The 23,454-nt window shown below is 36.6% G+C and overlaps 1 protein-coding gene across 1 annotated transcript in view; it reads right to left on the bottom strand.

Moving 5' to 3' along the window:
* Positions 1–23,454, bottom strand: part of LOC100619394 (SLAM family member 9-like) — a 51,193-nt gene that overhangs the window by 16,758 nt on the left and 10,981 nt on the right. Inside the window, exons 2-3 of the mRNA XM_016430271.2 lie at positions 3,380–3,721; positions 316–591 (exon numbers count right to left, since the gene is read on the bottom strand). Coding sequence (XP_016285757.2) covers positions 316–591; positions 3,380–3,721 — 618 coding nt within the window. The remainder of the gene's footprint in view (positions 1–315; positions 592–3,379; positions 3,722–23,454) is intronic.

Genomic DNA, 23,454 nt, shown 5'->3' with positions numbered 1-23,454 from the left:
CTGGGAAGCACTATGGGCAGTAGAAAGAGTATTAGATTTAGAGGCTTGAATTCAAAGCCTAATCTTCAACTTCTCAGGCATATGACCCCAGGCAAATCATTGAATCTTTCTGTGTTTTGTTTTGCTCATCTGTAGAAAGAAGAAGAGAGGTGGAGTTGAGGTTGAAATGGCTGATCTCTAAGGTTCTTTCTCTCTAAATCCTATGATGCTATGATAATCACTTTTTTTGAAGGATAGATTGGGAAGGAGGTCAAACTGTTTCCTAGAGATGTTCAGGACTTCCCCTGAGACTCCTGAAGAGACAGGAAGGGTTACCTGTACAGAGCTCCATAGAAAGATTTGCCCGGACACTGTGATTGCTGACAGGATTTTTGACTCTGCAGATTAAATTAGGCTCACTTTCCCCAGATCTCCAGGAGACTGTGAGGATGGGTCCCTCTTGGAGGATCTCCTCCTCTACACCTTTCAGAGATATCCAGTTGTAAGTCACATTTTTCTCTTCCTTTTTCATATGACACAGCAGGCTGATGTTACAGGTACCATTCTTAGACAGTGTATCATTTACTATAACTTGAGGTTTGCTCAGTTCCTCTGTGTAGGGAGAAAAGACATGACATTGAGGACAGTAGATTAGCACTGTATAATAAATAACTCCATTACTCCATGGCATAAGTATTCTTCCTGATTCCTTTGGAGTAGGATACTATCTCCCTGTGAAGGTTCTATGAATGGCTATATATCGTAAGATAGGTTTAGGAATTAATGACTAGGGGCCTGAGAGTTTGCTGCTACCAATGTTTTACCAAGGAGTGGTATGGCAGAGGGATCCAGAGTATACCAGAAGACCAGAGTAACCAGATCAGAATAACCAGAAGAGAAGACAGAAGGAGGAAGAAGAAGAAAGTTGAAGCTAGGATAGTTTGTAGTGAAAGTGGAGATTTCTCCAGAGATTAGGCTTGAAGACTAGAGAGGGTCATTTTACCTGGCTGGAGCCATCACTAAGAAATTTTACATTTAGGGTGGCTCCACAAACCATGATGAGATCTAGCAGCATGGAAGGTGACCTCAGTTGGAAATAGTGTGGGTGGAGAGGAGTAAAAAACTATTAAAAGGAAGAAATGGAAAGGAGATAGGGTGGGGAGGAAAGAAATCTTGGGACATCACAAGGGGAGGCTTCTTTTGCTCTCCCCAAGGAAGCAGACTATTTGGCAATCTATTTTAATCAATTATTCTTTATAGCTGCTAATGTCAGTTAACCCTGCCCCACCAACCCTCTTTTTTTAAAATCCTGGTCATTTTTAGATGTGCTGTATTGCTTAGTGCAGCATAGTTAAACCCCTCTTCCTAACTCAAGTCTTACTTAGCAGAAAAACAGTTGAAAAAAGTGATTGATAAAGTGACCACCTCCAATAATTTTACATTCCATTCTCATAGTTCCCTTACTGTAGACCGAGACAAAGGAATTATGGCTTGTTATCTCTTCTCTAGGTAATGGTTCTTACAGTCAGTTTGCACCCAGACCATTGTGTTCTTCTTCATTAATATTATTGCAGTTGTGCATATTGTTATTTTTATTCAGATAATTTTCTTAACAGTTGACAACATCCAAGAAACTTGGTTATTACTCAGTAAGTGGTGGTGGTAGTAATTTGGCAACTTTTACTGCAAATTATCCACAGAACCAGAAGGAACATTTTGTCCAATTTTGTCATTTTACAGAGGAAGGGACTGAAGTCCTAGAGAGAACAAGCAATGTGATCAAGTTCTCCTAGGAAGGCTCTTTGAAGGAAATTGAGAGGACCTAAGGTGAAGTCAAATGGAACACAAATCTCAGACTCAGACTGTTAGAAATGGAAGGGACCTTAGAGCCACTTGGTACAAGTACTCTTTTATAAAGGAGGAAACTGAGGCACTGAGTGTCAGAGTAGGGACACTTCTAGTGAACTTAAAAATAGATTATTGAAAGATCTTATCCTTTGGGGGAATAGAAGCATGAGCTCCTCCAAGTAGCAGTCCCTTGTCTCATGACTGAAGACAAATAACTGAGCAGCGAATGGGACCCCTTGGTCATTCCAGGTACACTCAGACCCCAAGCTCACCCATGTCTCTGGAATATGAAACATTCAGATATATTTTTTTAACCATTCCCTAATACATGAGTACCCTTTTAGTTCCAAGATTTTGATTACTAAAAAAAGATGCTATAAATATTTTATATATATGAATTCTTTTCCTCTGTCTTTGATCTCTTTGGAGGTATATACCTAGTTGTGGTATCATTTTGTCAAAGGGTATGTATATTTTATTACTTTTTGGCCAGAATTCCAAATTGCTTTCTGAAATAGCTGAACCAATTTAAGGCTTCACCTACAATGAATTAGTGAGTGTGTTTCCTTGCCTCCCACTTAATATTTATCATGTTCCTTTTTTTGGTTATTTTTGTCAATCTGATGGGCTTGAGGTAGAACCCCAGAGCTCCTTTAATTTGTATTTTTCTAATTTTTAGTGATTTGGAATTTTTTTTGAAATATGGCTGTTGATAGCATGATTTCTTTCTTTGAAAACTGCCAGTTCATATATTTTGACCATTTATCTTGTAGTAAATGGCTCTTGTTCTTATAAATTTGAGTCAATTTCTTATATATAACATATATGTGTATATTAGATATGAGATCTTTATCAGATAAACTTGCAAAGACTTTCCCTAGTTCCTTGTTTCTCTTCTAATTTGAACTGTATTGGTTTTCTTTGTGTAACAACATTTTAGCTTTACAAATTCAAAACTGCCCATTTTATCTACTCTGATTCTATCTACCCATTATTTGGTTATGAACTCTTTGCTACTACAGATTTTGGTTTCTTCTTTATTCCTCTAATTCATTTATAATGTCACCCATTATGTCTAATTCATTTCCAAATATATCTGCCACTCCCCATAAAGCCCTTTCTTATAACAAATCCTTAAAAAAAAGAGAAACAAAGACTGCTCAGTAAAACTAACAAATGCATCAACTATATGAAAGTATTTGCAATATTCTACATTCATAGTCCCCCATTCTTGCAAATGAAGGAGGGAGAGCAGAATACATTTCTTTTTCAAAGTAATAGCAAGAAACTAATCTTAATGTTTATGCACAAGGAAGACTGGATTGCTATCCCCCTAATACATATTAGTTCTTTGACCTTAGGCAAGACACATCCTCTCAGTGCTTCCCAGGCCACTCTCTAAGACCACACATTATAAAATAGATGCCCATGTGCATTGGCACAGAATTTTCTCATCAGGATTTCCTTGTTTAAAAAAAACAACAACTTTATTGAGACAATCATACTGAAGACATTATAATTATATATAGTTAAGCTTCATATTGTGACTTACCATAAACATGTAGTTTGTAATTTTGAATTAAGGGTTCAGATGGAAAGGAATTCTCGAAGGTTATTTGCCCCTTATAGTAATTTTCATCTTTTATTTTTAAATTATTGATTTGCAAGGAGTAGTTTGATTTGAGAATTTCTAGTCGATGATCATATTGAGGATCAGTCACTATGAAAGTGATGTTCTGTCCATTTATTTGGACAGTGGCAATAGAATTACTAGAAAGCCAGACAATGTTTCGAATCTTCTTGTCTGATGTGATCCTCAAGGGAAGAATGACTGACTTTCCCACAGTCCCTATCACCATCAATGGGACTTCGTTCTCTTTGGAGACTGCTTCCCCTGTAGACAGACATAATCAAAAAATTATAGTGACGGTCTCCCTTCCATTCTCCCCTCTCATTCTCTGTTCCCCTCTAAAACTTATGGATTATGGATGTAATGGGCAGAGATAGGTTTGGGGCACAGAGTTTTGGTTTGGCTTTGATGACAGTAATTGTAGAAACCCCATCTCCACTTTAAATAAATAGGAGCCACTGGTCTATATTTTTATTTGACTTATTTGTGTTTCTCATAATTTCCTCTCTTCCCTTGATCCCGGTGTCAACCTCTATGTCATTTAAATTTTTAAAAAGAATAATTAGAATTTATGTAGCATTTCAAGGTTTACAAAGCACTTTATACATGCTATATCATTTGCTCCTCTTAAGATTTTGAGGGAATTGAGTGCATTGGAGCAGCAACTAGTAGTGGGAACTGCAGGAATTGAGTGAACCACGCAGACTCTATTTTGTGACTTAATTCTGGAGCTAATTCAATTCCCTTTCTATCCAATTATGGGTCTCATCCAACTTCTGTCTTTTGAGAAAATTTTAATTGTGGGAATTGAGAGAAAACTGTACTTCACTGTTTAAACTCAGCTCTGCAGGGCTGGGAACCTAAACTACCCTCACTTGATGTTGAGACCTTTTACTGAGAACCTAGGTTATGCTGATTAGAAAGTGGGTCAGATCCAAAGACTGATGCAGGGAGTTTTCTCACAATTGTACATCCTAGGCAACTCAGATGTCATATCTGAAAATAGACCCCATACTATCAATCAGTTATTGTTTTCATATTCCTTTGATTGATACTTGTGGGGAACGGGACACCTCTTTTTCTAAATTCAGGAAACTGTACCTGCTCATGCTCACCTCCCAACTTGAAAGTCTCTAATTTTCCCTCTAATTAGAAATCAGATGACCTATTGTATTGTTTCATTTTAATTAATTGTTCTTATTTGATTATTTTTAGTGTATAAAAATCTTTCTACCCCTGTGTTCAAGGTCTAGCCCTAAGGTGAGGAAGGGACCTGTTCTTAATTTGTTAGGTGATTGGTATGCATTGATTAATAAACTGACATGATTGGAAGATCAAACCTTTATTTCCTCAGTTATTTCTTCTTTCACCTGCCACATTTGGGAAATAGATGTTATAATTATCCTCATTTTATTGATGAAGAAACTGAAACAGAGAGAAGGTAGGTGACCTGCCTGGAGTGACCCAGCTAATTAAGTGTCTGAGGCAGGATTTGAGCCCACATCTTTCTGGGCTAAATCTAATGTTCTTTGTACTGGACCACCTACATACTACATACTGATCACATTTGGTACCTCTACTTCTTGATTCCCTAGGAATGAGGTATGAGGCAAGAACAACATTGGCATCAGAGATAACTACTGATTAATTTCAATTTAATTGCAATTTATTGAACATCTACTGTGTACCCAGCATTATTCTAGGGGCTGTGGAGAGTAGAAATGACAACATCCTTGTTTCAAGCTGAGGCTAGAAGAATAGCATACATGAAACACATGGGAAAAATTCTAAGGCAGTATCTTAGTTAATGTATGAAAGAAACATAAATACTGATGAAATTTAAAGTACAGCCAAGTTCACTATGGTCTGTGATTAGTCATAGAAGGCCTCTTGGATGGATGAATCATGAATTGGTCTAAAGGAAAATGAAAAATTGGTGCTGGGCAAAAGAAAAGAGGAGAAAATTCACCATGATCCTTTGTTCCTCCAGTCACTGAACATTTTCTTAGCAAAGGGCTTATTCAGTGAAAAGAAGAGTCAATCATTGCCCTTAAGACAGGCTCTTTGGACTGGATGTTACTAAAGTCTTGGAAAGGCCAGAAATGAAAACTGAGGGCTAAGCCATTGACACATACTGGCTGTTATTCTGAACTAGTCATTCAACCCCTTAGTACTCTAGGCAACCATATGAAACCATAAGTTGAAAAGAAGGTATCTATCTACTTTGATACAGGAAGTTTCCTTGTCTAGGATTTCCCTGTATCAAAGAAACCAAAGCTCTAGTCTCTAACCTGATTCTAATCATTGATTTCCTTCATTCTCTACCATACACAAGGCACTGAAAGAGATACAAAAAGAAAAGACAATGCCTCTGCCACTGAGGAGCTCATAATGTAGGTGATAACATATGGGCACATATAATATGGATGGTATACAAGAGAAGGATAAAGGGTTCTAAGAACAGCTGAGGGAGTCATCACATCAAGCCAGAGGAATCAAAGACGGTTTTACAGAAGAGATGACATTTGAGTTGGTCTTTGGAGGACAAATAGAGTTGGGCCTTCCTTTTAAGTATGGGGTACAGTGTGATCAAAGGTGAAAAGCAAAGGAGAAGGAAAAGAAATTCCTATAACTGAGGGACTCAGGGAAGGTTTTGTTGAAATGGTGGTACTCGATATGAACTTAGAAGGAAGAAAAAGAATGAGATCAAGATGCAGAAGGATTGAATTCTAGGCATGGGTGGCACTTTATGAGTGTGAATGAAGGCTGGAAAAGGAATGTTTGGGGAAGACCCAATAATAATTCACTATAGATTTTATGAGGGAGTAATGTAAAGTAAGTTTGAATAGGTAGATTGATGCCAGATTATTCAGGGCCTTGAATACTTGGCTAAGGAATTTGCATTTTAATCTGGAAAAAATAGAATGGTGGAAATTAAGTTAGGACGAACTAACTTTGATGATAAGTTATATCATAATTTTTCAGGGGGTAGTTATGGTTAAACCAGACTTTTCCCCCTTCCCCTTTTATTTTAATGTTTTTAGTTGTTTCTTGTCTCCTCACATAATAGGAGTACTTAAAAATGCCAATGGATAGATTTGGGAATGGATTCAATAAATAACACCTTGTCTTCTCATCAAATCAAATGCTGAAAAACACAAATAAAATCATGGACTGGGGAAACTTGATAACATATGGCAGCCTATGTCAAAATGAGAACATTTTAGCATCCCCCCCTCCAGTTATCAATTGAATTTATGTGTTGTACTTAACTAACATTTGGTTGATAATGGAGTTGGGAACACCACAGAATGGATAAGAATATCTTTCATACAAGGAAGGTTTGAGAAAACTAACCAAAGTGTTTATGGCCCAGTCATTAGTGGTTTTAAATATACTTCAATAAATTTGATTCTGGATATGAAGGTTTCATGTATGGGTTGTATTTTTCATTTCTCTGGTGTGCTGACAGATTTGTCACATTGAGAATGCATTTGCCACTATGTGATGAGATATGGACAGGACCAACTATTCACTTCTCCAGTTTCTGAAAGTAAATCCCACAAACCCATAATGCTTAGGAGTAGTCATCTAATTTTTTCATGAAGAGTTCCAATAATGAGGAGCCTATTTTTTTTTTTCCAGTGGCAGCCTGCTCTATATTTGGATAGCTCTAATTATTATGTTTCATATCCAGTTTAAGTAGAAACTATTACGTATTGATTCCAGATTTGGCCTCTTAGGTTAATCAATACTCTAATCTCTCTACCAACCAACAATTTTCAAATAAGGATCAAATATACTTAGCATGCTTTCTCTTCCACATGTTAAAAAAATCCTAATTTCTGTCAACCAATTCTCATATAGCATTATCTGAGAGCATGGAAGTAGGAACTGAGGAGGTATTTATGGAGATATGTGAAGTCTTGCAAATGGCATTGTGAGGACTGGGAAATAGAGCTGATAGATAAAAGGTCTATTGAGAAACAGTTAAGTTCAGCTGAAGTTTTGAGGCATCAGTTTATAATGGTGAGAATTAGCCCAGCATTGTGACTTTTCTTAGCAATGATCTGGGTGCTGAGGACACAGAGATGAAAAATAATAGTATTTAGCATGAATATATTTTAGTATAATAGAGGAGCATATGTATAAATAGATAAGCATGATATCAAATAGAGAAAAGATCCAGAAAAAATGCCCTAAGAAGGTTTGAGGAATAAGGGATTCCATTCAATTGGTAGAATCAGGGATAAGTAGTATTCTAAGCAGGTAATTAGCTAAGTACAAAACATCCTTGAGGGACTAATTTGACTTATCCAAGTTGGGTGAAGATTAGACCTCAACTTGTCAATTTGAACTCAGAAAACCTGAGGACTCCACTTAAAAGTCAGTTGAGAAGCTGAGGTTCTAGTTTAAGCCTGCCAGAGCCAAGCATTTATTTCTGTAGATTTGATGGGGACATAAAAAAATTCCTGAATCTTTAGGTTTGTAGGGAATTCAGGAGTCATATAATCTCAACCCACCCTGAATAGAGTTTTCCCACAATATTCCTGAAAAGTGGTCTTTTGGCCTTTGCTTAAAGACATTTAGAGAATAGGAGCCCACTACATTCAGAGGCTGCCCATTCTACTTGTAGATAGCTCTAATTTTTAGGAATTTTTTCCTTACATTAAACCTCTCTTTTCCTCATTTGAATTTCCATAGGTTTCTTCTAGTTATACCCTCTGTGGCCAAGCCAAATAAGTTCAGTCCCTCTTCTAGGTGAAAGCCCTTCAAATCAACTTAAGAAGAGATGCTAGAAAAGTCAGTTTCTAGAGATTGTAGGATGTGACATGTAAAGATAGAACTATCAGCTGTTAATGGGGTTTTAGTGGGTATTACACCTCCACATGAAGGGAGAGTTGTTCCAGAAGGTCCAAAAAATTACTTAAATTTGTGGAAGTGGCACGAAGAGAGAGAGGACTTGCAAACCAGGTCATGCAAGAAACTAGGCTGGGGACCTGTCTGTCAATCAAGATGAAGATTCCAAATGGAATGTTCCCAGGAGGAGTCAGTTGAAGCTGTCCAAGAGAGGAGAAACTAGGATTCTGTCTCTCTCTCTGGGGTTGAAGCTGACTAAGAGAGGAGAAACTGGGATTCTGTCTCTCTGGGGGTTGACTGACCAAGAGAGATTTCCTTGGTTTCTGGCTAAAGAGGGAAGAAACAGAACTGATCCCTATTAGCTTCTGTCCCTGGCTGAAGGACCCTTGTGGCTTTGCTTTGGGCTCTCTGTCCAAAGGGGAGAGACTGATTTTTCCTGATCTAGGCAGAGAGAGACCTTGGTAGTTTTTGAAAGAGTCTGGAGTTAGGCTGAGAGACCTTTGTGGCTTTGTGAATTGAAAGAAGAAAAGAAGACTTAACAGTTATCCTCCATCTCTCTGACTGTCCTCCTGTCACAGCTGTGACTTCCCAAACCCTCATAATCTTCATTTTAGATTAGGGAAACCCTCATCCCTCTCACCTCAGTTTCCTTGTTCTGTTATCCCAATAAACCCTTTACCTGAGAAAAGAAAGGAAGAAGTTTTTCCTCATATATATCAGTCAACTCAGGGGGGAGGGGCAAAGCCACAAGTTTCAGAAGAAACTGGGAGGGAGAGGGTGGAAAAGGGAGGGAGTGAAGGGAGGAGGAGGTTAAGAAAACTATTGATTCATTAGCCATCAAATAGTGATCAATAGGCAGCTCCAGAGTAATCCCCTATAGCAGTATCAATCTCTCTAGCAGTGTCTCTCATCTCTATCTCCATTGTAACTAAGCAGCCTCAGGAGTCCTCATACTAGCCACTCTCTAGTCACAAGGCAGAGTATCCAGTCAACAACCAGACATACTTTCCACACAGATCATCTTTTTATTATAATAAAAAGTTATTTTTTTATTTTTTATTTTATATAAATATAAATATATTTTATATAAATCTCTCTCTCTCTTTAAAATATAAAATATAAAAAGCACCCCATATATTAAAAAAAAGCACCCCAAGTCTGACTGTACCCCACGATCCTTCATCAGTGTGTCTTTTGACAAATGGAGATAGAAGAAATAGTGAAAATGAGGCTGCAGTTGAAAAATAATAGAAAAACTTGGGAAATAGTGAAAATTCAGTGCAAGAAGGTGACTGTGAATGATAACCATTGCAATAAAGCAAGAGAAAAGCTGAGACAGATTAAAGAAAATGAGGAAGAAATTAAGGAAATAGCAACTCAAATAGTAAATGAGATGAAAGACTTTGAAATTAATGACTTTGAAATCATTCACTCAGATCATTCTTAGAGAACTTTTTCCAGTGTAGAGTGGATAATGGGACTGAATAAAAAGAAAGAAAGAGTCACAAAATCTCAAGCTAAAATTTGTGACTGATAGAGACACATAATTTCAATTCCCTAAAGGTTACTGTTGCTAATGACAATGCTTTAAAAACATTCACAGATGAAGTCCCACCAAACTTAGTTAATTTTGTAAATAGCTTTATGGCACAGGTACCCTTAGAAAATACGTCTAATTTGAATCCAGAAGCTAGTACCTTCCATCCAGTACTGAGTGATATAGTTGCCATTCACAAAAAACACAAATAAAGCTTACTTGTATGCATGAAGAAAACACATGTAACCTTACTTGCAGACATGAAGAAAGATTGATAAATTCTGGCATTCATGAAGATTCTATCTTACTTCCATGCAAAAGTAACTTTCACTCTTGCTTGCACATACATGTAAAAATCTCACATGAATTCATGTTCGTGGTTTGTTCAAGTGTTCCCGGTTCCTGACTGATTTTACCAGTGGATACTGATTTGAAGAACACTTCTTCAATCAAAACTGGGTGATGGCAACTGGCATGCAGATCAGATGAAGGACCAGAGAGGAAGAGAGAGTTTCTACAAGCAACATGAATGGACATGGAAGGACTTTGGAAATTTGAAATTTTGGAACTTTTGACCATGAGGATATATAAGAATGTGTCATACATGTGAACATCACATATATATGCATGCACATCCTACATAGCAAGGGAAGATATTTCATGGAATGGGTAGGTATACTACAAGCATAGTTGCATGACAACAAAAGACACACTGATGAAAATTTCTGTGGAAAATTCAAACAGTTAAAGATATTTCTTTTCTGCATGAGTTTACACAGAAATTTAGAATGATGTACATAGGGAAATCTGTACCAAGTAACTAATGAACTAATTTTTGAATAGTTTATTAATATTCTAACTACTAACATAGTGACAGCCTAGTGAATTTAAGTCTTAAGAAAATAGACATAGATGTTCTGAAGTATAGCAGTAGATTGCATCATAATGGTAGATTAGCATTTGTTAGTAGTAGAATATTTTACTTAGTGATTGTATAGACATTAGGAAATAGGACATTTGCATATTCTTAATGTTAGTGGAATTGTTGAGATGATTTGAACGTTGTTAATTGATTTGTTGTGATGTAAAAAAATATGTTCATGTAATTCCCTTCCCTAAACCATTTTCCTATAACCCATTCTTAGCTTAGCACTGGGTAGGCAGAATAGCTAGGATGAGTTAGGATTTTGTTATTTTGGGGGGTAAGAGAATATTTAAGATAAGCACAGGGTGAAGAATAGATAATTAGAATTATTATACAGGTAAGTATCATTGAAAAAAATGCAAGTTGCAATTTTTGTTAAATAAAAGGGGGGATTGTGAAAGAGAAATTAAGAGAGAGAGAGGATTTTCAGGACAATCCAGGCATGCAGACCAAGGTGAAGGACCTGATCTGCAAAAATCAAGGTGAAGATTCCAAATGGAATGTTCCCAGGAGGAGGCAGTTGAAGCTGACCAAGAGGGAGAAAAACTGGGACTTTGATTCCTTTCTCTGGGGGTGACTGACCAAGAAAGGAGGGAAAAACTGGGACTTTGGCTCTGGGTTTTTTTCTGACCAAGGGAGGCAAGCCTGGCTGAAGGGGAAAGAAGCTGAACTGATCCTATTAGCTTCTATTCCAGGCTGAAGGACCCTTAAAGGGGGGGGGGGAGAGACTTCTGGAGTTAGGCTGAGAGACCTTGGTGGTTTTGTGAATTGAGATTTAAGAGTTATCCTCCATCTCTCTGACTGTCCCCCTGTCACAGTTGTGACTTTCCAAACCCTCATAATCTTCATTTTAGATTAGGAAACTCTCATCCCTCTCACCTCAGTTTCCTTGTCCTGTTATCCCAATAAATCCCTTACCTGAGAAAAGAAAGGAAGCGTTTCCTCATAAATATCATAGTCCATTCAGGGGGGAGGGGTGAAGCCACAAGCTTCAGAAGAAACTGGGAAGGAGAGGGTGGAAGAAGGGAGGGAGTGAAGGGAGGAGGAAATTAGGAAATATATTGATCTGCTAGTCATCAGTAGAGATCAGTAGGCAAACCCCAGTGCATTCCCCTGTAGCAGCACCTCTCAGTGTCTCTCAAAGTCCATCTATCCCCATTGTAACTAGGTACCCTCAAGCGTCCCCCTACTAGCAGCTCTCTAGCAGCCAGAATATCCAGTTACAACAACCAGAAACAGTTTCCATCACAGATTATCATTTATTACAAATTAAGAAGGTGCCTAAGCTCATGACAACAAAGCACATGGGGTTGGGTCTCATGCCATTGACATCTGACATAATGATTGGAAAAAGTCCAACAAGAATTCCTAGAAGAGATAAAAAATATTCAAAATAAAGTAACAGTGGTAGATGAAAAGTTAGGTTAAAAAAAAGGGAAGAAAATGATGGCAGAAAAAATCAACAGTGTGGTAAAAGAGGCACAAAAAGCACTGAAGAAAACTACCTCTTAAAAAAACAGATTTGACCAAATGAAAAAAAGAGGCAAAAAAAAAATCTCACTGCATAAAATAATTCATTAAAGATTAGAATTAAGCAAGTGGAATCTAATGACTCTCCAAGACATCAAGCAACAATAAAACAAAGTCAAAAGAATTAAAAAAGTAGATGACATAAAATATCTTACAGAATAACAACTGTTCTGCAAAATAGAGTGAGAAAAGATAATTTAGGGATTATTGGATTACCTGAAAACCATGATCAAGGAAAGAACTAAGATATCTTATTTCAAGAAATATGAAAGCAAGAAAGACAAAGAAAGGAAGGAAGGAAGAAAGAGAAAGAAAGAAAGAAAGAAAGAAAGTAAAGAAGCAAGGAAGGAAGGGAGGGAGGAGGAAGGAAGTTACCAAAGAAAACTGACTCGGTATTTTAGAACTAGATAGTAAAGTAGAAATGGAAAGAATCTACTGATCATCTCTTGAAAAAGATCCCTAAATGAAAACCCCTAGAAATCTTGTAGTCAAATTCCAGAGTTCTAGATTAAAAAGAGAATATCTCAAGCAACCAGAAGGAGATTATTCATATTCTATGGAGAAATAGTAAATATTACTGATTTAGCAGATTCTACATGAAAGGAGTAGAGGACTTGGAATATGATATTCCAGAAGGCAAAAGAGCTGAGATTATAACAAATATCACCTACCCAGCATAAATCTTCCCAGAAAAAAGTGAATGTTTAATGAAATAGAGAACTTTCAAGTATTCTTGATGAAAAAACTAGAAGTAAATAGAAAATTTGACTTTCAAATATAGAATTCCAGAAGACCATAAAGAGGTAAACAAGAATGACACTCCATAAAGGACTCAATAAATAAGGTAAACATGAAGGTAATAAACATGAAAGACAAATCATAAGGGATTCATATTTTTCTGTATGGGAAGACAATACATTTATCTTCTCAGAACTTTATTGTTATTAGGACAGTTAGAAGAATTAAACATGAAAAGAGTATGAAAGTGAGTAGATTATATTAGTATGATATAGAAAAATGAATAGGCAAGAAAGAGTTGTACTGGGGAAACGGGTAAAGGAGAGGAAGAATAAGGGAAATTAATTTCCATTAAAGAGGTGCACAAAGAAGAATTTTTACAGTGGAGAGGAAAGGCTGGAGGTGGGGCAGACAATACTTGAACTTCACTCACATCTAATTGGTTAAAAAATGGAAAAAATATGTTTATATATTCAACTGGTAATAGGAGCAAAACATTTTAAAGACAGGACAGGAATGAGAGAGAGAGAAAGAGAGAGAGAGAGAGAGAGAGAGAGAGAGAGAGAGAGAGAGAGAGAGAGAGAGAGAGAGAGAGAGAGGATAATTAGAAGAAAATAGGATGTTGGGAAATGCAAAGTTAGTAATTATAACCGGGAATGTGAATGAGTTATGACAAGCAGAGAGAACAGAATGGATTAAAAACCAGAATCCAACAATAAACTAATAAACTTTAAAAAAAAATTTTTTTTAAAAACCCTTACCTTCCGTCTTGGAGTCAATACTGTGTATTGACTCCAAGGCAGAAGAGTGGTAAGGGCTAGGCAATGGGGGTCAAGTGACTTGCCCAGGGTCACACAGCTAGGAAGTGGCTGAGGCCAGATTTGAACCTAGGACCTCCCGTCTCTAGGCCTGGTTCTCAATCCACTGAGCTACCCAGCTGCCCCCACTAATAAACTTTTTTATAAGATACATAATGAAATAGAGAGTCACAAACAGAGTTAAAATAAAGGACTGGAGCAGAATTTATCATGCTTCAGCTGAAATAAAAGAGGCAGGGATAGCAAAAATGACCTCAGAAAAAGCAAGAGCAAAAGCAGACCTAATTACAAGAGATAATCAAGGAAACTATATTGTGCTAAGAGCTAGCATAGGCCATGAGGTAATTAATATCAATATTAAACATGTATGCACAAGATAGCCTAGCATTCAAATTCTTTTTTTTTTTAAACCCTTACCTTCCATCTTGGACAATACTGTATTGGCTCCAAGGCAGAAGAGTGGTAAGGGCTAGGTAATGGGGGTCAAGTGACTTGCAGGGTCACACAGCTAGGAAGTGGCTGAGGCCAGATTTGAACCTAGGACCTCCCGTCTCTAGGCCTGGTTCTCAATCCACTGAGCTAACCAGCTGCCCCCCATTCAAATTCTTAAAGGAAAAGTTAAATGAATTACACAAGGAAATACTAAAATTATACTAGTGGGAGACCTCAACTTTCTGCTCCAGAACAAGAGAAATCTAACCATAAAATAAGATAGATGTAAAGAAGATGAAAGAATCTTAGGGAAGTTAATTATGATAGATTTCTCAAGGAAATCAAATGGGAATAGAAAAAGTATACTTTTTCTCAATTGTACATGGCACCTTTACAAAAACTAATCATGTATTAGGGCATAAAAACCTCATAATTAAAAGCAGAAAAGCAGAAATAATAAGTCCACCCTTTTCAGATCATACTGCAATATAAATTACACTTGATAAAAGATTATAGAGAAATAGATTAAAAGATATTTGGAACTAAATAATCTAATCCTAAAGATGAAGGTGTCAAAGAACAAGTTATAGATACAATCAATAATTTCATTAAAGAAAATGACAATGAGAAAAACTTCCAAAATTTGTGGAATGCAGCTAAAGCAGTAGTTAGGGGGAAATTTATATTTCTAAATGTGTACATCAGTAAAAGAGAAAAAGAAAAGATCAATGAACTGGGCATGCAACTAAAAAAAAGCTAGAAAAAAATAAAACTTCCAATTAAACCCCAAAATGGAAATCTCAAAAATCAAATGAAATATTAAAAAAATTGAAAGTAAAAAATATATTGGAGCTGGCTTTATGAAAAAAACCCACCAACAACAAAACCCCAAACACAACCTCCTAGTAAAAGGGATTAACCATTAGTTCATAGACTTAAAAAAAAGAAAGCTCAGTTACTAGTATCAGAAATGAAAAAGGGTGAATGCACCACCATTATAAAACACTTTTTACATAAATATAGATCTAAACAATTAGAGAATTATGAATTGCTCATAGGTAGATCAAGCCAATATAATAAAAATAGAATTAATTCCTGTCTTAATTTATTTATTCAGTGCCATACCAACCAAACTGCCAAAGAATTATTTTATAGAACTAGAAAAAATAATAACAAAATATGTCTGGATGAACAAAAGGAAATCTGTTTTAAAAAGGTGAAGAAATGTTGTCCAGAAATTCCAAGAAAGCTATATTAAAAAGCTGTAATTGTCACATGAAATACTGGTTAAGAAACAGTGCTGGATCAACAGAATAGTTAGGTATTGTTATATTAAAAACTTATAGGGAAGGTTTTAGGGAAAGGTTTCAGGGAAGGGTAATAGAAGATAACAATAATAAAATATATAAGACTTCTGGGTAAACATGGCTGCAATCTAGATGCGAATCACTTCCTCTCCCCCGGCACCTAACGAAATAGACTACCTCAAAAGAGTATAAAAATCATCCTTGGAAGAATGGAGGGACTCCCCAGTAGGTCACAGCAATGAAGGTACGTGGGATTTGAACATTTCCACACTATAAGAAGGAGAAAAAGTGTGCACAAAAATGTGAACTGAGCTGCCTTCCCCCACCTTACTTACGGAACCAGAGTAGGGGCCAGCGCGCTCACTGGAGACAGCAAGTGAGTGAGGAATGTCTCTGTCTGGGGAGGCACAACAGGGGTCTTTGGGATTTAATGAGGACTGCCAGGGAACTACTCCTCAGGGCGGTTTCACTGGAGAACCCTGCTCACTGGAGAACATGGAGACTGTGAACACTATGGAGACTCTAGAAACTGTAAAAACTGCCTGAGGCCAAAGCTCCGCTCCTCACTTTAGTGAGGGGGGGCATGCTAGGGTACTTGGAAACTGACAGGGGCTACCAGGGAACTACCCCTCAGAGGGGAAACTCCTGGGTACCAGAGAGAAGAAACCTCAGAGCAAGGGGGCAGGAGGGCACACTAACAAAAAAAGCTGGGAAGAACCAGCCTGAGGCAAAAAGCACCACCACTTAAATCCACAGAAAACCCGCCCATATCACCCAGACCTCCGACCAAAAAGGAAAGGGAAAACCACCAAAGGGATGGCTCACACTGCCCAAGATCAACCCTCTAAGAAAAAAGGGGAGAAAGTGACTATTGAAAACTTTTACGGGGGGAAAATCCAAGCTACAGACGAAAAAGAGGATGCAATTCAAACAAAATCAAAATATGCTCCCCAAAATGGAAATTATCCACAAGCTCTGGAAGAATTAAAAATGGAGCTTATCCAAAAGATGGAAACCTTCTGGCAAGAAAAATGGGGAAAAATTCAGAAAGAGGTCAACAGCCTGACAGACAAGAACTCAAAATTGGAGAAAGATCTGGAAGCCTCAAACAAAAAGGCAGACCAAAATGAAAAGCAAAATCAGTCCTTAAAGATCAGAATTAAGCAACTGGAAGACAATGATCTTGCAAATCAGCAAGAATTAATGAAGCAAAGTTAAAAAATTAATGAATTAGAAGAAAACATAAAATATCTCACTGACAAGGTGACAGACCAGGAAAACAGAGGAAGGAGAGACAACTTGAGAATCATTGGTCTACCTGAAAAACCAGAGATAAACAAAAATCTCGATGCCATACTACAAGAAACCATCGACGAAAATTGCCCTGATGTTCTCAAGCAAGGAGGCAAAATAGAAATAGAAAGGGTTCATAGAACACCCTCTATACTAAATCTCCAAAGACAACCCCCCAGAATGTAACTGCCAAATTCAAGAGCTTCCAAGCTAAGGGGAAAATCTTACAGGAAACTAAGAAAGGAAACTTCAGATACAGAGGAACACCAATAAGGATTACACAAGACCTAGCAGCTAACATGCTAAGAAACCACAAAGCCTGGAACATGATATTCAGAAAGGCAAGAGAACTGGGTCTTCAACCAAGAATCAGCTACCCATCAAAACTGACTATATACTTCCAGGGGAAAGTATGGGCATTCAACAAAATAGAAGATTTCCAAGTATTTGCAAAGAAAAGACCAGAACTCTGTGGTAAGTTTGACATCCAAACACAAAGAGCAAGAGAAACATGAAAAGGTAAATATGAAAGAAAGGGAAAAGGAAAAAAAAGTGTTTTTTTTTCTTTTATTCAAACTCTCTTCTATAAGGGCTATAATTACATTAAATCATATATACTAACATATGGGGGAAATGTTATCTGTAACTTTCAAAAATGGTATGCATTAATACAGTAATCAAAAGAATCACTCATAGGGAAAGATTGGGGTATTAACATGATTTGGAGGGAAAAAACAACAAGAAAAAGGGAGGGGGGATCAATGATAGTACTAAGATATACTTGAAGAAATAGAAATAAATTAAATGGAATAATCTTTGTCACACAAAGATGCACACGGGAAGGGGAGGGGAAGAATTCTCTTAAAAGAAGGAGAGGAAAAGAGTGCTAATTGTTATTACTTAAACCTTACTCTCAGTGAAATCATCTCTGAGAGGGAAGAGCATCTAGATCCATTGGGATCTTGAATTCTATTTTATCCAACAGGCTAAGGGAGAAGGGAAAACTAATGGGCACTGGGGGGAGGGGAAGGAGTACAAAAAGAGAGGGAAGGAGAGGGGGGGAAAGGAAGGGAACTAAAAGGGAGGGGCCAGAAAAGGAAGCACAACAAAGGAGGGGACTAGGGGGATTGATTTAAAATAAACCACTGGTTTAAAAGGTTATAGCAAAAGAAGAAAGGTCAGAATTAGGGGAGGATATCAAAATGTTGGGGAATTCACAAATGACAATCATAACATTGAACGTGAATGAGATGAACTCACCCATAAAACGTAGATGAATAGCAGAGTCGATTAGAAGCCAAAATCCTACCATATGTTGTCTTCAAGAAACACACATGAGGTGGGTAGATACTCACAAGGTCATAATCAAAGGTTGGAGTAAGACCTATTGGGCCTCAAAAAAGAAGGCAGGAGTAGAAATCATGATATCTGACAAAGCCAAAGCAAAAATAGACCTGATTAAAAGGGATAGGAAAGGTAAATACATTCTGATAAAGGGAGTATAGACAATGAGGAAATATCACTAATCAACATGTATGCACCAAATGGTATAGCACCCAAATTTCTAATGGAGAAACCAGGAGAATTGAAGGAGGAAATAGATATTAAAACTATACTAGTGAGAGATCTGAACCAACCACTATCAAATTTAGACAAATCAAATAAAAAAATAAATAAATAAGAGGTAAAAGAGGTGAATGAAATCCTAGAAAAAAATAGTTAATAGATATATGGAGAAAAATAAATAGGGACAAAAAGGAATACACCTTCTTTTCAGCAGCACATGGCATATTCACAAAGATTGACCATACACTAGATCATAAAAACATGGCATACAAATGCAGAAAAGCAGAAATAATTAATGCAACCTTTTCAGATCATAAGGCAATAAAAATAATGATCAGTAAGGGTACATGGAGACAAAAATAAAAAATCAATTGGAAATTAAATAATATGATGCTCCAAAATTGGTTAGAGAACAAATCATAGAAACAATTAATAATTTCATTGAAGAAAATGACAATGGTGAGACATCCTTTCCAACCTTATGGGATGCAGCCAAATCAGTACTCAGAGGAACATTCATATCCTTGAGTGCATATATTAACAAATTAGGGAGGGCAGAGATCAATGAATTGGACATGCAAATCAAAAAACTTGAAAGCGAACAAATTAATCCCCCCCCAGAAGAAAACCAAATTAGAAATCCTAAAAATTAAGGGAGAAATTAATAAAATTGAAAGTGATAGAACTATTGAACTAATAAATAAGACAAGAAGCTGGTACTTTGAAAAAACAAACAAAATAGACAAAATACTGGTCAATCTAATTAAAAAAAGGAGAGAAGAAAAGCAAATTAATTTCATTTCATCATAGATGAAAAGGGGGACTGTACCTCCAATGAAGAAGAAATTAAGGCAATCATTAAAAACTTCTTTGCCCAATTATATGGCAATGAATATAATACAAATTGCCTAGACCAACAGAAGAAGAAATAGAATTCTTAAATAATCCCATATCAGAAAAAGAAATCCAACAGGCCATCAAAGAACTCCCTAAGAAAAAATCCCCAGGGCCAGATGGATTCACAAGTGAATTCTATCAAACATTCAAAGAACAGCTAATCCCAATACTATATAAACTATTTGGCATAATAAGCAAAGAGGGAGTTCTACCAAATTACTTTTATGATACAAATATGGTACTGATTCCAAAACCAGGCAGGTAAAAAATGGAGAAAGAAAACTATAGACTAATCTCCCTAATGAACATAGATGCAAAAATCTTAAACAGGATACTAGCAAAAAGACTTCAGCAAGAGATCAGGAGGGTCAGGTTATTCACTATGATCAAGTAGGATTTTTACCAGGAATGCAGGGCTGGTTCAATAATAGGAAAGCCATCCACATAATTAACCATTATTAACAAGCAAACCAACAAAAATCACATGATTATCTCAATAGATGCAGAAAAAGCCTTTGATAAAATACAACACCCATTCCTACTAAAAACACTAGAAAGCATAGGAATAGAAGGGTCATTCCTAAAAATAATAAACAGTATATATCTAAAACCATCAGCTAATATCATCTGCAATGGGGATAAACTAAATCCATTCCCATTAAGATCAGGAGTGAAACAAGGATGCCCATTATCACCTCTATTATTTGACATTGTATTAGAAACACTAGCAGTAGCAATTAGAGAAGAAAAAGAAATTGAAGGCATCAAAATAGGCAAGGAGGAGACCAAGTTATCGCTCTTTGCAGATGACATGATGGTCTACTTAAAGAATCCTAGAGATTCAACCAAAAAGCTAATCGAAATAATCAACAAATTTAGCAAAGTTGCAGGATACAAAATAAACCTGCATAAGTCATCAGCATTACTAAATATTTCCAACACAGCTCAGAAGCAAGAATTAGAAAGAGAAATCCCATTCAAAATCACCTTAGACAAAATAAAATACCTAGTAATCTATCTCCCGAGACAAACACAGGAACTATATGAACACAACTACATAACACTCTCCACACAACTAAAACTAGACTTGAGCAATTGGAAAAACATTAACTGCTCATGGGTAGAACAAGCCAATATAATAAAAATGACCATCCTACCCAAACTTACCTATCTATTTAGTGTTATACCCATTGAACTTCCAAAAAATATTTTTTACTGAATTAGAAAAAAACCATAACAAAGTTCATTTGGAAGAACAAAGGATCAAAGATATCCAGGGAAATAATGAAAAAAAAAATACAAAGGAAGGTGGCCTTGCAGTCCCAGATCTCAAACTCTATTATAAAGCAGTGGTCATCAAAACAATTTGGTACTGACTAAGAGACAGAAAGGAGGATCAGTGGAATACACTTGGGGTAAATGACCTCAGCAAGACAGTCTATGACAAACCCAAAGACCCCAGCGTTTGGGACAAAAATCCACTATTTGACAAAAACTGCTGGGAAAACTGGAAGACAGTGAGGGAGAGAATAGGTCTGGATCAACACCTCACACCTTACACCAAGATAAACTCAGAATGAGTGAATGACTTGAACATAAAGAAGGAAACAATAAGTAAATGTGAGCACAGAATAGTATACATGTCAGACCTATGGGAAGGGAAGGACTTTAAAACCAAGCAAGACATAGAAAGAGTCACAAAATGTAAAATAAACAATTTTGATTACATCAAATTAAAAAAGTTTTTGTACAAACAAAACCAATGTAACCAAAATTAGAAGGGAAGCAACAAATTGAGAAACAATCTTCATAACAAAAACCTCTGACAAAGGTCTAATTACTCAAATTTATGAAGAGCTAAATCAATTGTACAAAAAAATCAAGCCATTCTCCAATTTATAAATGGGCAAGGGACATGAACAGGCAGTTTTCAGCCAAAGAAATCAAAACTATTAATAAGCACATGAAAAAGTGCTCTAAATCTCTTATAATCAGAGAGATGGAAATCAAAACAACTCTGAGGTATCACCTCACTCCTAGCAGATTGGCTAACATGACAGCTATGGAATGTAATGAATGCTGGAGGGGATGTGGCAAAGTAGGGACACTAATTCATTGCTGGTGGAGTTGTGAATTGATCCAGCCATTCTGGAGGGCAATTTGGAACTATGCCCAAAGGGTGATAAAAGACTGCCTGCCCTTTGATCCAGCTATAGCACTGCTGGGTTTGTACCCCAAAGAGATAATGGACACAAAGACTTGTACAAGAATATTCATAGCTGCACTCTTTGTGGTGGCCAAAAATTGGAAAATGAGGGGATGCCCTTCAATTGGGGAATGGCTGAACAAATTATGGTATATGTTGGTAATGGAATACTATTTTGCTAAAAGGAATAATAAAGTGGAGGAATTCCATGGAGACTGGAACGACCTCCAGGAAGTGATGCAGAGTGAAATGAGCAGAGCTAGAAGAACATTGTACACAGAGACTGATACACTGTGGTACAATCGAACATCATGGACTTCTCCATTAGTGGCAATGCAATGTCCCAGAAAAATCCGCAGGGATCAAGGAGAAAAAAACACTACCCTCAAGCAGAGGATAAATGGTGGGAGTAAAAACACCGAGGAAAGGCAACAGCTTTTCTACAGGGGTGGAGAGGATATGATTGAGGAGAGACTCTAAATGAACACCTTAATGAAAATACCAACAACATGGAAAAGAGTTCGGACTGAGGACACATGTGATACCCAGAGGAATCACGCATCGCCATGGGGAGGGATAGTGGTGGTAGGGGGAGAGAAAAAGAAAATGACCTTTGTTTCTAATGAATAATGTTTGAAAATGACCAAATAAAATACTGTTTAAAAGGAAAAAAAATAATAAAATATATAACAGGGGTTTATTTAATTAAATAAGGATAAAGGGAATTGGAAGGGAATTTAGGGAAGTACTACTACTATTAACCCACCCAAATATTAAACCTAAAATCTTAACTAAAACTAAAATACAAGGGGTTAGTAATGTCCACAGGGCCAGATTCTCACAAACTTGAGATGGTTGGGTCAAACAGCAGGATGAAGGTGTAGTGTCCTCACAATGTCCAAAAAGGGAGAAGGTTCTCACCATTCACAATGTTTATCAATGCGAAGGGGAACATTCACTCAACCTTTTTGATAATCCAAAGTCCTTGGCAGTTCCTCAAATAGTTTCTTCAGGGAGATCACTAGGCCACACCTTCCAGTCTGACTAGCTATAGAGAGATTTTCTAACTGCCTTAGAATCCTGACCCAACCAAAGTCTGTGGAATCTTGATCTTGCACCATCCCAGGCTGCCTGCCTGCATTGCTATGCCCTGCTAGAAATCCTTTCCTACATTCCCCCCTTTGCACAAAACTGAAATCATGTTAAAAACACTATTTTGGCATTTGTGCACTTAACCATACTTACATATTTCCTAAACTAAAATTTCTTCCTAAAATAATAAACAACCTACACACAACTATTTTATTCTATCTAATACTATCCTATTCTAGGGATTTAATCAAGGAAAGGAAAAAGGGGAAAAATATATAATGAACAATTACTAAGTTCAAAATACAGATCAAACATATACAAAAGTACAAGCAAATAACATCAAAATCAAAATGCAGATACAAATATAGGCAAACATCAAACTCTCATCAGCTAATACAGAACATTCTACTACTATTATATTACATTAACATCAAACGTAGAGAAAAATTTTGAAAATTACACTAAATACAACATTGCATAAGTTTTATATTGAAAATCAAACCAAACCTTAAACTCACTTATGCAAATACATGTAACAATAGATATGTGATACACATATATACATATAATATATACATGTAAGCTATACATATGCATAAATATACGTATATGCACTTCATATTTATACATATTTATACATATTACATATATACATATAAATAAACTCTAATACAATTAATTTACAATCCTATTATATACACTATTTATATATATTTACATATCTATTGTGACAGAGGCTGGCACTAAAGAAAAAGTGCCAGACTGAAGAGTATGTGAAATTGATCACCTCGATGGG

Source organism: Monodelphis domestica, chromosome 2 (genome assembly GCF_027887165.1).
Source record: "Monodelphis domestica isolate mMonDom1 chromosome 2, mMonDom1.pri, whole genome shotgun sequence".
Lineage (NCBI taxonomy): Eukaryota > Metazoa > Chordata > Mammalia > Didelphimorphia > Didelphidae > Monodelphis > Monodelphis domestica.
This window is presented reverse-complemented; position numbering and strand designations above follow the sequence as displayed.